The sequence below is a fragment of the Scyliorhinus canicula genome, chromosome 14 (assembly GCF_902713615.1).
Source record: "Scyliorhinus canicula chromosome 14, sScyCan1.1, whole genome shotgun sequence".
NCBI lineage: Eukaryota > Metazoa > Chordata > Chondrichthyes > Carcharhiniformes > Scyliorhinidae > Scyliorhinus > Scyliorhinus canicula.
The window spans coordinates 29,715,271-29,728,654 of record NC_052159.1 but is presented as its reverse complement, the minus strand read 5'-3'; the positions used below and the strand labels follow the sequence as shown (position 1 = coordinate 29,728,654).

The window sequence follows — 13,384 nt, the reverse complement described above, 5'->3', positions numbered from 1 at the left end:
TCAGCCAGATTTCCCTCCCCATTACCATCAAATGACTTGTGCCAGATGACGATGAAGGAAGTTGATAGAACAGATAGAGAGAAATGTTTCGTTCTGATGGCAAGTTCAGAACAAAGGGACAGAACCTTAAAACTAGAGCTAAACCATTCAGCCGATGATGCTAGAAAGCACTTCTTCATTACAAAGAGCAATAAAGTTCCTTCCCCTGACAAAAATGCTATTGAAGGCAGAGCAATTAAAATTTTCAAGTTTGTTAGTTCAGTATATTACGGGTTATATAATCAATCAAAAAAAATTTAGAGTTCCCAACTATTTTTTTCCAATTAAGGGTCAATTTCGCATGGCCAATCCACCTACACCGCACACCTTTTGGCTGTGGGGGTGAGACCCACGCAGACATGGGGAGAATGTGCAAACTCCACACAGACAGTGACCCAGGGCCGGGATCGAACCTGGGTCCTCGGCGCCATGAGGCAGCAGTGCTAACCACTGCATCACCGTGCCACCAGTGGGTTATGTAAGCATATTTATCGACCAAAATATAATTACTTGATGGATCAGGTTCAAGAAGCTGACTGCCATACTCCTGTTCCTATGCTCCTAGAAACTGTAATCTGGACACTCTGGGCTGGATTCTCCGCCCCGTCACGCCACATATCCGTTTCACCCCGCCGGCGGGATGCTCCGTTATGCCGGCGATCAATGGGGTTTCCCATTGTGGGTCATCCCCACGCCGCTGGGAAACCCCCAGGCTGCTGGCAAAATGGAACATCACGCCAGCGGAGAACCTAGGCCTATATTTTGGGCCTGACTTTCATGGTGTTGAATTAGCCTCCCTTTGTAGTCTCCTTTTTACGGGATGTGGGTGTCACTGGCCAGGTCAGAATTTATCGCCCATCCCTAGTTGCTCTTGCGAAGGTGGTGGTGAACTGCCTTCTTGAACTGCTGCTGTACCTGAGGTGTAGGTGCACCCACAGTGCTGTTAGGGAGGGCGTTCCACGATTTCCTGACCTTTGTTACCTTACCATTGCTGCACGTATCCCGATGCCAGAGATACCAGAGGGAAATAACACCTTCACGTGAGGAGAGAAAAGTTGGCCAGTTTGAAAACATGCAGTCAACCACACTCAGATCAGTGACAGGTAGTCAATTTTTCTGCAGAGAATCACTTAACTGGGCATGTGTATGTGGGCAGGGTTAGGTCTCCACTGGAACTGAAACCAAAGTAAAACAGTTCACAAGCAGTCATCTTATTGTCCATTTTGGGACTGTTTGCACAGGAAAGCCACTGGGAAAATGCCGCCATGGATCTGTTTTTCTCTCCATCATCACTATACAGCCTCATCAGTTCGCCCCCTTGTGGCGATGATGATAATTTGTTACAAAAACTCAACCTTTTCGTGACAGTAGGAGCAAAATCAATTTGTGCAATTGTGAAATGGGGGGTAACAAATTGCAGGTGCCCATTTTTTATTTCCAGTCATTTCATAGTGACATAATTTATATACACAAGCGTGAGGAGGGATAGGGAGAGGCAATATAGATTTAACGGCACAGTTCTAAAGACTGTGCAGGGGCAGCGGGACTGGGGGAGTTGTGGGAGGAGGGGTCAGGGCTGCACGTGCGACAATCTTTGATGCTGACGTGACATAATGAGAATCATAGAATTTACAGTGCAGAAGGAGGCCATTCGGCCCATCGAGACTGCACTGGCCCTTACAAAGAGCAACCCACTCAAGCCCACATATCTACCCTATCCCAGCAACCCCCTCTTAACCTTTTTGGACACTAAGGGCAATTTAGCATGGCTAATCCACCTAACCTGCACATGTTTGGACTGTGGGAGTAAACCGGAGCACCCGGAGGAAACCACACACACATGGGGAGAACGTGCAGACTCCGGACAGACAGTGACCCAGTCGGGAATCGAACCTGGGATCCTGGAGCTGTGAAGTAATTGCGCTAACCACTATGCTACCGTGCTGCCCAGAGTATGGCTAGCAAAAGGATCCGGGGTTTTATAAATAGAGGGAATGGGTCCAGAAACATGAAGGCCATGCTGAATGTAAAGCTCTGGTTAGGATCCAACTAGTGTATTGCACCTTGTTCTAGTCACCACACTTTAGGATAGATGTGCAAGGGTCTTTAAGAGGGTACAGAGAAGATACATCAAAAAGGTTCTAGAAATGAAGGACTTTAGTTGCAAAGTTAGGTTGGAAAGGTTGCAGTTCCTCTCCTTGGAGCAAAGGAGATTGAGGGAGTATTGATAGAAATGTACAAAATTATGAAAGAGCGATAGGTTAGCTCAGATTGTTCGAGCGTGTTGCTAATAACGCTAAAGTCATGAGTTCGATCCCCGTATTGGCAAACAGAAGCCCTCATTGTCTTTCATTTACAATTCTTGAATAGTGAATCTTGTACTGGAAGAAGCTGATCCATATGGCACACATGCTTCTGTTGGGCGGCACGATGCAACAATGGTTCGCACTGCTGCCTCACAACGCCAGGCACCCGGGTTCAATTCCAACCTTGGGTCACTGTCTGTGTGGAGTTTGTACGTTCTCCCCGTGCCTGCGTGGATTTCCTCCGGGTGCTCCGGTTTCCTCTTAGCCCAAACATGTGCAGGTCAAGTGAATTGTCCATGGTAAATTGCCCCTTAATGTCCAGGTCAGGTTATTGGGTGGACAGGGGAGTGGACATGGGTAGAGTGCCCATTCGAAGGGTCAGTGCAGTCCTTCTGCACTGTAGGGATTCTATGATATTTGGATAAAGTAGGCAAGGAAAAACTGTTCCCATTAGCTGATTGTACAAGGACCAGGGAACATATATAAGGTTTCAGGCAAGAGATGCAGTGGCAATATGAGGAGGAACATTTGGACAGGGCGAGGGGTAATGACTTGGAACTCGCTGCCCACAAAGGGTGGTGGAAGAGGGAACAGTCAATGATTTCAGAAGGAAATTGCAGGACTACAGGATGGAGAGGAGGAGTGGGATTGGATTACTCTACAGAATCGATGGACTGAATGGCCTCCCTCTATGCTATAAATTACTCTACGGGTGGGATTTTCCAGCCCCCCCTCCGGTCTACGCCGGGGTGTGGCTCCCCCATTCTGCCGCTGGGTAACCCGCCCTGGGGGGGGTCGCCATCAGCGGAACCAGAAGATCCCACCAGTGGAAAGGGCTAGAGAATCCAGACCTACGGTTTTAGGATTTACATAGAATTTAGTTCTCCTTACAAAGGGACCTCAACAATCCTCATTTGTGGCCTGCTGGAGAAGGTGGCGCCTGTAGATTACCTCCAAAAGCACCTGGAGCCTTGATTTCATCCATCTCCCCCTCACTTCATAAACTTTGGCAGGAACAGCTTCATTGGTCCGCAATCGAAGTGTAACTTTCTGGATGTGGAGAGGCTGGAGAAGCTGGGATTGTTCTCTCTGGAACTGCAAAGGTTAAGGGGAGCTTTAATAGAGCTGCTGAAAATTCTGAGGGGTTTTGATAGAGTAGATAAAGAGAAACTGTTTCCACTGACAGGAGGCTTGATCACCTGAGGAGAGTGATTTAAACTAACCGATAAAAGAAGCAGAAAGGAGTTGAGAATCTGTTTGAGGCAGTGAGTTGTTATCATCCAGATAGGCTGGTGGAAGCAGATTCCGCAGCACCTTTTGAAAGTGATTTGGATGGACACTTTGAGGGGAAAGATTTACAAAGTGATGGAAAAAGAGCGGGAGGGAGTGCAATTAATTAGATGGCCATTGAAAGATTGGCGCAGATGGGCAGAATGGCCTCCTACGCTGTACAATTTGATGATGTCTGGCTCGCACCTTTTCAGAGACCAATTTAACCCTTTTGAGTGAGCTACTCATTATGTTTTGTTCATAGATGGTAGTTGAAGACAAGAGATTTTCTCAGTCATCTGAAACAAGGGGCTGGTTTAGCTCACTCGGCTAAATCGCTGGCTTTTAAAGCAGACCAAGCAGGCCAGCAGCACGGTTCGATTCCCGTACCAGCCTCCCCGGACAGGCGCCGGAATGTGGCGACTAGGGGCTTTTCACAGTAACTTCATTGAAGCCTACTCGTGACAATAAGCGATTTTCATTTCAACACACAAGGTGTGTGGTCATTTCTATTAAGGAGCAGAGATGAAGAGTCCTATATGCAGTGCTATTTATAAAAACCTGGGTACTTCTGGTTTTGGATCGGGGTAATTTTCGGACTGAACCTCCTGTCAGTGCAAGAGTCCTCCGCAAGATGGATAGATCCATATTTCCTGCAGGTCCTTTTGAACTGTGGACCTGGGATTGTGACTTACCTTCTGCCCTGAGCAACCTTTTACCACTTGTCTGTTTGGTATTTCAGCCTTTTGTACACATGACACATCATTCATCCAATGTGCTAATCTGATACCTTCAAAGTGCTTCCACAATCATTCTGCCACACCCATTAATACCTGTGCTCCTTTTGCAGTTTTCCAAGGATGTACTGGCCAACTCATACTCTGCATACATCGATAACTTTCTCAATGCCAAAGAAGCCGTGCGATTGGCAAAGGATGCAAAGCCAGCATTTATAAAGTTTTTGGAGGTAAGGGCTGTTGCTTGCTCGGCAGCGAGGTTGTGAGCAGATTGAGCTGGATTAATGATGGGATTGAAAGGGGATTGATGTCGATCAGCAATGGGGCTGAAATGGGAGTGATTGGGCTCAGTCATTGTGGCCAGCAGGGGGCAGAGCTGACTCAGTATGGGGCTATGACTAGCTGCCCCATTTCGAGCAAGATTGACAATGTGTCTGACTAGAGTCGGGACTGATAAGGGACAGACAAGCAAGGGGTAGGACTGACCCGGTGATGGAATCAATGGGAGGCAAACTAACTGGGAAAGAAGGTGTTTCCATCTTGTGTATTTGCAAGATAACTAGATACAACAGGCAAGATTGTCATAGACAAGACAAGAATCCAGAGGTGGATTCATTTCTGGGTCTCCAACACACCCCTGATGCAAACAAGTAACTGATGGACAGTCTTGCTGAAGCAGAGGCCTGAGACAGGTGATGGATCTGCCTGCCAACTGGCAGATGGGGGTCCGTCATACCTACCCAATACAATGGACACAATTCCAGCCCACGAGTGTGATCTCAACCTATTCTTAGACACACCAAAACTCTTTCAGGACCAAAATGGTACATTTTTAAAACTCAAATTCTCATAAAACTAATAAAATGAATACAGTTTTCTAGTATTAGTTCTTAAATGCCAGAGATCATTGTTGACTAATGTTTCCGAATGACATAACAAACGCCCCAATAATCATATTTATTGCCCATATTTAAAGCCAGGTGTAGGAAGGCCCAATGCCTCACCTTGCAGCAAAACAGAGAGAAATCTGCTGTGTATTTCCGTCCTGGGAATGCTCAATGCTGACTGTGATTGTCCAGATTTCCTTGTGCTATTTCCAACCTTAATAAGAACAAAATGGAACAAGGGAAAAGGCTGAGCATGAAAGGATCTCCCCTCTACACCTCTGGTGGCATTAACAGGTGGCTCTTAAAGGGTGGTATCTTCCCAGTCCTCAGGAGGGAGGCTAGAAGGCGGGAGGAAATTTGAAAATGAGGCATTGGGGCCACTGGTCCAGTGTTGTTGGAGGCAGATCATCACTGGCAATGGTTACCCTCTCCGCACTGATGGGCTGTGAATTTTAATTATGAAGTGCCCAATCTTGGGTTGATCGGGATGAAAGGATCCCATGCTGAGGGTAAAGCCGAGAGGCGGCTGGTTGGGAGGGCCTGCTTTTCTTGCCTCCTACCCCCACCCCACGGGAGCAGCAGGGATCAGCAGGTTGGAGTTGCAGCTCTGGAGCACCCTGTGGAAGGGAACCCGCTCCACACAGGCAGGGGAAGGGTGGGGATGGGAGAGCTGGCAGCTGTGGCCATCAGTAGAGTTAGAAAATTCTAGATCTTTTCATGGTACCTCATGGTCTCCCTCCTCCAGCAACATGGCCATCCTTCCAAGGCCGCGCGACTTCTGATTAGGCCACCATCTCAGGAACCTGCTGGCCATGCTTAATTGGACCCGGACCTGGAGGAAGCCTCTTAATTGGTTGCCCGTGGGGAAAATCTCACAGGCTGGAGCACCGACAAGAGTGGTGTTGGGACTCAGAAATAGTCTCGCTCCACGACTATTTTTACAGGGCTTAAAATTCCGTCCAATATATCCCAGCTCGTGATTTGTGAGTTGGAAGTGTGTGGTTGCGGGGCATGGTGATGGAACGTCTTCACACCCTCACTCTCTTACATTGCAGCAAAGCATGAGAGAGAACAAGGAGAAGCAAGCACTGTCCGATTTAATGATCAAACCGGTTCAGCGAATTCCCCGCTACGAGCTTCTGATAAAGGTAAGGACGTGTAGCATTGAAATCAACAGCAATTGTTTGGAGAGTTGGAGGAAGCCAGCCCACTCATGGAAATACTGAAGGCTAAATACATACATGTCAGTTCAGAATATAGTATGGATTGCACATCTTGATGCTGAATCATTTGTAGATTTTTTTTTTTAAAAAGGAAAACAAAACAATCTTTACTGCTTGAAGTATAATTTCTGTGATTTGGAATGTTCTATTTCTGGATGTTTTGTCCAACAATGTAGGACAGGAAATATAACACGACTGTGAAGAAAGACAGGGACCTCAACTATCCACTAATATTGCATACTACAGGACAGATGTCCACTAGTTCCTGGAAGTTCATTGGATTTCATCTTAATAATAATAATAAAAATAATCTTGATTATTGTCACAAGTAGGCTTACATTAACACTGCAATGAAGTTACTGTGAAAAGCCCCTAGTCGCCACACTCCGGCGCCTGTTTGGGTACACGGAGGGAGAATTCGGAATGCCCAATTGACCGAACAAGCACATCTTTCGGGACTTGTGAGAGGAAACCGGAGCACCCGGAGGATACCCACGCAGACACAGGGAGAACTTGTAGACTCCAAGCAGAATCGAACCCGGGTCCCTGCCGCTGTGAAGCAACGGTGCTAACCAGTGTACCATGTTCCTTCACAGTAACGCTCTGAGGTACATTTCCCATAACCCCTCAGGCAGCATGGTGGTTAGCACTGCTGCCTCACAGCTCCAGGGTCCCGAGTTCAATTCCCGCCTCGGGTGATTGTGTGGAGTTTGTACATTCTCCCCGTGTCTGCTTGGGTTTCCTCCGGGTGCTCTGTAGTTTCCTTCCACAGTCCAAAGACGTGCAGGTTAGGTGGATTGCCAAGTTAAATTGCCCGTTAGTGTCCAAAAGGTTAGGTGGGGTTATGCGGAGAGGGTTTTCTTCTCTTGTTCCCTGTCCCTTCCCTCTCCTCTATCTCTCCCTCTCATGCTTTGGCTACTTTCCCCTGATTCTTGGCTACCTGGCTATTCTTCTGCTTGTTCGTTGGCCAAAAACAGGTCCCGAACAATTGGGTGAACGGCTCCTACGTTCTGTGGAAGCCGTCGTCTGACCATCGGATGCCAAATTCCAAATTTGATTTTCTCCATTTGGAGAGATTCCGAGAGGTCGGACAGCCAGTCTGCAGCTTTGGGTGGTGCTGCTGACCGCCAGCCGAACAGGATTCTACGGCGGGCGATCAGGGAGGCAAAGGCCAGGGCGTCCGCCCTTCTCCCCAGGAATAGATCTGGTTGGTCTGAAACCCCGAAGACCGCCGCTTTCGGGTATGGCTCCACCCTCACCCCCACCATAGAACATAGAACAGTACAGCACAGAACAGGCCCTTCGGCCCTCGATGTTGTGCCGAGCCATGATCACCCTACTCAAACCCACGTATCCACCCTATACCCGTAACCCAACAACCCCCCACCCCTTAACCGTACTTTTTAGGACCCTACGGGCAATTTAGCATGGCCAATCCACCTAACCTGCACATGTTTGGACTGTGGGAGGAAACCGGAGCACCCGGAGGAAACCCACGCACACACGGGGAGGATGTGCAGACTCCACACAGACAGTGACCCAGCCGGGAAACGAACCTGGGACCCTGGAGCTGTGAAGCATTTATGCTAACCACCATGCTACCGTGCTGCCCATTTAAAAAAATTAATTTTGGACATTGCCTCGAAGAAGGCTGTCCAGTACCCCGTAAATCTGGGGCAAGACCAGAACATGTGGGCGTGGTTGGCCGGGCCTCCTTGGCACCGTTCACATCTATCCTCCACCTCCGGGAAGAACCTACTCATATGGGTTCTTAAGAAGTGGGCTCTATGTACCATTTTTAGTTGCGTCAGGCTGAGCCTTGCACAGGTGGAGGTGGTGTTGACCCTGTGCAGTGCTTCGCTCCAGAGTCCACACCCTATCTCAATCCCCAGGTCCTCCTCCCATTTCTTTCTTGTTGCGTCCAATCCGGTGTTGACCCTCTCTACCAGTCGGTCATACATGTCGCTACAGTTTCCTTTATCTAGTATGCTTGCGCCCAGTAGGTCTTCCAATAATGTCTGTCGTGGCGGTTGTGGGTACGTCCTTGTCTCCTTTCGGAGGAAGTTATCCAGGTCCTTTTTTAAAAAAAATAAATTTAGAGTAGCCAATTATTTTTTTCCAATTAAGTGGCAATTTAGCGTGGCCAATCCACCTAACCTGCACATCTTTGGGTTGTGGGGGTGAAACCCACGCAGACATGGGGAGAATGTGCAAACTCCACACGGACAGTGACCCAGGGCCGGGATTCGAACCCGGGTCCTCAGCGCCGCAGTCCCAGTGCTAACCACTGCGCCACATGCTGCCCTCCCAGGTCCTTTTTAAAGGATGTGAGGCAACCTCCCTCTATCACCCTCCCAGGCAGTGCACTCCACACCGTCACTACCTCTGGGTAAAAACATTTTTCCTCACATCCCCTTAAACCTCCTGCTCCTCACCTTGATCTTGTGTCCCCGCATGACTGACCCTTCAACGAAGGGGAACAGTTGCTCCTTATCCACCCTGTCCATGCACCTCATAATCTTCTACACCTCAATCAGGTCGCCCCTCACAGATGCGCCACAGTATGTTTTTCCGTTCACTAGTTTCTGGTCGACCTTTGATATCCTCCCCGGTATAGCACGGAGTAACGCCATCATAATCATATAGGCATTCATCATCAAACAAAGTAAAACTGAAAAGACCATGACAGCTGATCTGTCCTGGTGAGTGCAAGATGAAAAACTTTGACAGAATGTCTCTTTTCCCAGGGTTAAACCTGAAACTAGTGGATTGTCACTAAAACCCCAAGTGGTTCACTCATGCCCTGCAGGAAAGAAAACCTACCATTCTTGGTCTGGCTCACCCGCGACTCCAGGCGCACGGACATGTGACTGACCCTTAACTGCTCTCTGAAAGGGAAAAGGAGCTACAGTCCACATGGGTTGCCGTGGTTCAAGGAGGCAGCTCCCCACCAGCCTTTCAAGGGCCATTAGGGATGGGCAATAAGTCCCATCCCAAGAACAAATTAACAAAAAAAAACTTTTGTTCTTCTCCTTTTGCATATTTTCTCCCAAATTTACACCCACCAACAATAAACAATAATCAGTAACAAATGCAATGTTTATCCCCATATCAATATCAACAATCCCATCTTCCCACCAAACCCCCAAACCGCATCCCACATGTTAACATAAACAAATAACAAAAAAGAATCAGGAATCACCCATGGTCACCCTCCCCAACTCTCCCAACCACCCCCCCCCCCCCCCCCCCCCCCCACCCCCAATTTCAATGTAATCCAATTCTCGAAAGTACATAATGAATAACGCCCATGCATTATAGAACCCCTCCATTCTTCCCCCCCAGTTCAAATTTGAACTTCTCAAGAGTCAAGAATTCCAGCAGGTCCCCCTGCCACGCTATGGCACAGGGTGGAGAGGTTGATCTCCATCCCAACAGGATCCGCCTTTGGGCGATCAACGAGGCAAAGACTGCAACATCTGCCTTCGCATCCGTTTTCTGCTGATCATTTTAGCAAATAATTTGAATGCGAGGAGAAAGAAGAAATCTGATTTTGAACTTGTGGTTATTGTTTAATTCAATTCATCAATGACAGTGCTGGCTACACAGCTAATGAAAAAATGATTAATTATTGATTGGGATAGTGCTTCCCAAACTATTAACTTTGGTGGACAGTAACTGTGGCACGTCCCATGCCTGTTCAGAAGCACTCCACTTTCCTTGTATAGTGTGGCCCCAAATTGGGAGAAGCATGGCTCCACATTCAGGTTATTTATCCTCGCATTCAAATTATATCCCATGACCAAGTGATGAACAAGGAAGGGGCTGGGCCAAATGCTGCCTGGACCTCTGTGCTCGAGTGGGGCGCAGTCCCAGAGGAGGGTAGCTTCCAATCTCAGTCATTCTTTCCACGACTCCGAATGGTATCTTGAGCAACAGTTTAGGAACGGCTGGATGTGGGAGCATGTATGATAATGTTCTCACAGGCATCAGAAAATATTATAGAATGAGACTGTGGTATCTCTGGTGTGGTCTTTGTAGTGATCTGCATATCTGTATGTATATAAGGGGTTAATGTTTAGAAGTAACAGCTAAGTCATCACTAGATGGCAGCACAAGAGACGGGTATAAAAGACAGACTCAAGCCGAGTTCCCGCCTCTTCGTGGATGTAGTGACTAGTAACCAGAGCTAGAGAGAGATAGCTCAGAGTGCAGGTGTTGTTAATCATAGTTAATATATGTTTAATCTTGTTTATTTAATCTCTAGTTTAGTTGTTGAAGAGAGAACAAACTCAGTTTATTTGTTTACGTTACTCAATAAATAACTTGCTTTAACTGGAAGAGTTTCAATGTTAATGAACTTCGAATAGAGGATCGTCTTGGTAAGGAGCAAATGAGTAACATATATTACACAAGGTAATTCTTCTTGCGATCCAAAGTTTTAAAAACAATGGGTTGGATTCTCCGTCAGCGGGATTCTCTGCTTTGCCGGCAGCGCCCTCATGCCCGTGCATTTCCCGACATGTGGGGATGCCAACAATGGGAAACCCCACTGGCCGGCTGCCAGGACAGAGGGTCCTGCAGCTGGCCGGGCGCACCAGACCAGAAAACGGGTGCGTTGGGCCGGAGAATCCCACCCAATGTGCATGTTAAGCTTTGCAGGAGCATTTGGTCAAACCCGGGCCCTTGAGCCAGAACAATCTTACTTTTGGATTTCTGGCCTCCAGCAATTTCATCTAGAAGCCCTGATATATTAGTCTCCCACTCCTGTACGCTCCCATCCCAATTGCTGGGCTCCCCCCCCCAACCCTCCGATCTGACAGATATTTGTCCTCTGATCCAGGTTTCATTCCCAGTGGCAGAACGCCAGGCTTATTCTGTTACTCCAACCACATTTTCCTGCATGAAAACATGCAATCAACTAAGTCATAAAGACAAGTGTAATTGAAGATGAATATGCTGGAGCGCTCGCTATATGAGTCTGCCAGGGTTGTTTCTTGATTCCTGACCAGTTAGTTTGAAAGAAACTGTAGGGAATTTGACTCAACTGTACCAGTATAATGACGCTTTATTTAAGACTTGTAAAACTTAAGTGCGTGAATGATAGTTTACAGAACCAGGCAGAAAGTATATCACCCTCTTTGCCCTTGTTAGAAGTGCACTTCTTGATGTTTTGTGTTAGTCCTGTTCCCTTCCTCTTCAGTTGTTTTCCATCATCTCCCCCTCAAGATTCTTCGACATTAAACAGCCTAGGCACGTGTCCGTTAAGCAGCAGAAATCGAAGCTGCACGCAATCTAATCCAAACAGCATGTAACACACTTACTTCTCTTGTTCCTGTTCATGTCCTGCCCCCCCCCCCCCTCCCCCCCCCAGCATTGTAGCTGAGGTTTGTTCCTGCTTAAGAACAGGATTCAATTTGCTGACACTGCTGTTCTCCACACAATAGCTAATATCTATGCCAGTTTCTTTGGTATGGATCTTAACTGTCAAGCTTTCGAGCAAGTTAACCCTTTTTTTTTTAAAGAGTGTGCAGTGAAATGCTCTTAAGTACATAAACTCGAATGCGTGCAAGGACTTGAACCAAAGCATATATATATTCTGATGGTCTTAACTTTTAAAAGCATAGCATTCTCATTGCGTGATTACACAGAAACTGAGGAAGCACAACAGTCTGGTGTCTGCTGAAATCTGATCTCCAATTGTCAGAGTAAAGCCATTGATGTCTGCAATGTGAATTAGTTCCAGAATGAAGTAAAGCCCTTTGTTTAATATGTAGGACCAGTTTGGAAATGGTCCAAAAGAATGTGGTCCAAAAGAGTAGAACGTCTCTGCCTTTTTCGATTCACAGCATCAGTCCCATTGTGTGCTGCTTCTGTCCCTTTCCATGTGTGTTATCCGCTTTCTGGAATATGCTGTCACAGAAAATCTGATGTACATAAGCCCCTCAGTAGGTTCAACCAACCGCTGATCCAAGCTAGGGATCCGGGGAATAAGGAATGTGAACTTACATTATTCCATTCCGTTGACTTTGCCCACTATTTAACTCCGACAGTGCTGACTCTGAATTTTCACTGGTAGCCAGCGATGTTGCTGTGCATTTGGCTGTTGTGATATAACTGTGCAGGGGACTGAGCAAAGTGGCGTTTTCCTTTCAGTGAAGAGGCTATTTAGTCATGACCTGTGATTGTTTGAGAACGATCAAGATGTTAGGAACTGTGGAAGCTGGATTTCAAAGCTGCAACCATATCGTTGGGAGGCAGGACCGGTATTATTCTTAAGAGAACATAAGAAACAGGAGCAGGATTGGACCAAGTTTTTCCCGCCAACCAATAAGATCATAGAAAATAGAAACAGGACTAGGTCATTCGGCCTTTCAAACCTGCTCCGCACATTCAATATGATCAAGACTTTCCTCTATCTCAACATCATAGCCCAATGCTTTCCCCATACACTTAACCTGGACACAATCTGATGCGTTAATTTGAAGCATCAATAAAATCATGTACCTTTACAAATCTGAAATGTCACAGCATGTGTAAAAGGACAGGAAAAGTACACCTGGTCCACTCAGCTTGGCGTAATAAGCTGAAGTACATTATTAACTAACCCCAGTCACACAAGCTCTCAGGTGAGGCAAAAAAAGAGAAACTCCTTTGGCTAATGTAAGAAAATCCTTTACAAAATTTTTCCCTGAAGGAAATTTGGGTATTTTTCTGGAGATGTCACAATAATTACCAAACCCCTCTGCCTATGTTCTGTTCTCACAAACCTGGGGCTGGATTCTCCGTTTTTGGGACTCAGTCCCCATGCCGTCGGGAAAACTATGGTCTTTTACGCCTGGAAAACTGACATCAAAAGGCCACAGAGAACCAGTTTTCCTGGGGGCTAGCCGGCCGCCGTCGGAGAGCTCGCAGCTCGAGCT

General features: G+C 47.1%; 1 protein-coding gene across 1 annotated transcript in view; it reads left to right on the top strand.

The window, feature by feature from the left end:
• The window catches only part of LOC119977696 (rho guanine nucleotide exchange factor 17-like), a 502,702-nt gene that overhangs the window by 349,985 nt on the left and 139,333 nt on the right, over positions 1–13,384 (top strand). The window contains exons 4-5 of the mRNA XM_038818879.1: positions 4,465–4,581; positions 6,294–6,386. Of these exons, the coding sequence (XP_038674807.1) occupies positions 4,465–4,581; positions 6,294–6,386 (210 nt within the window). The remainder of the gene's footprint in view (positions 1–4,464; positions 4,582–6,293; positions 6,387–13,384) is intronic.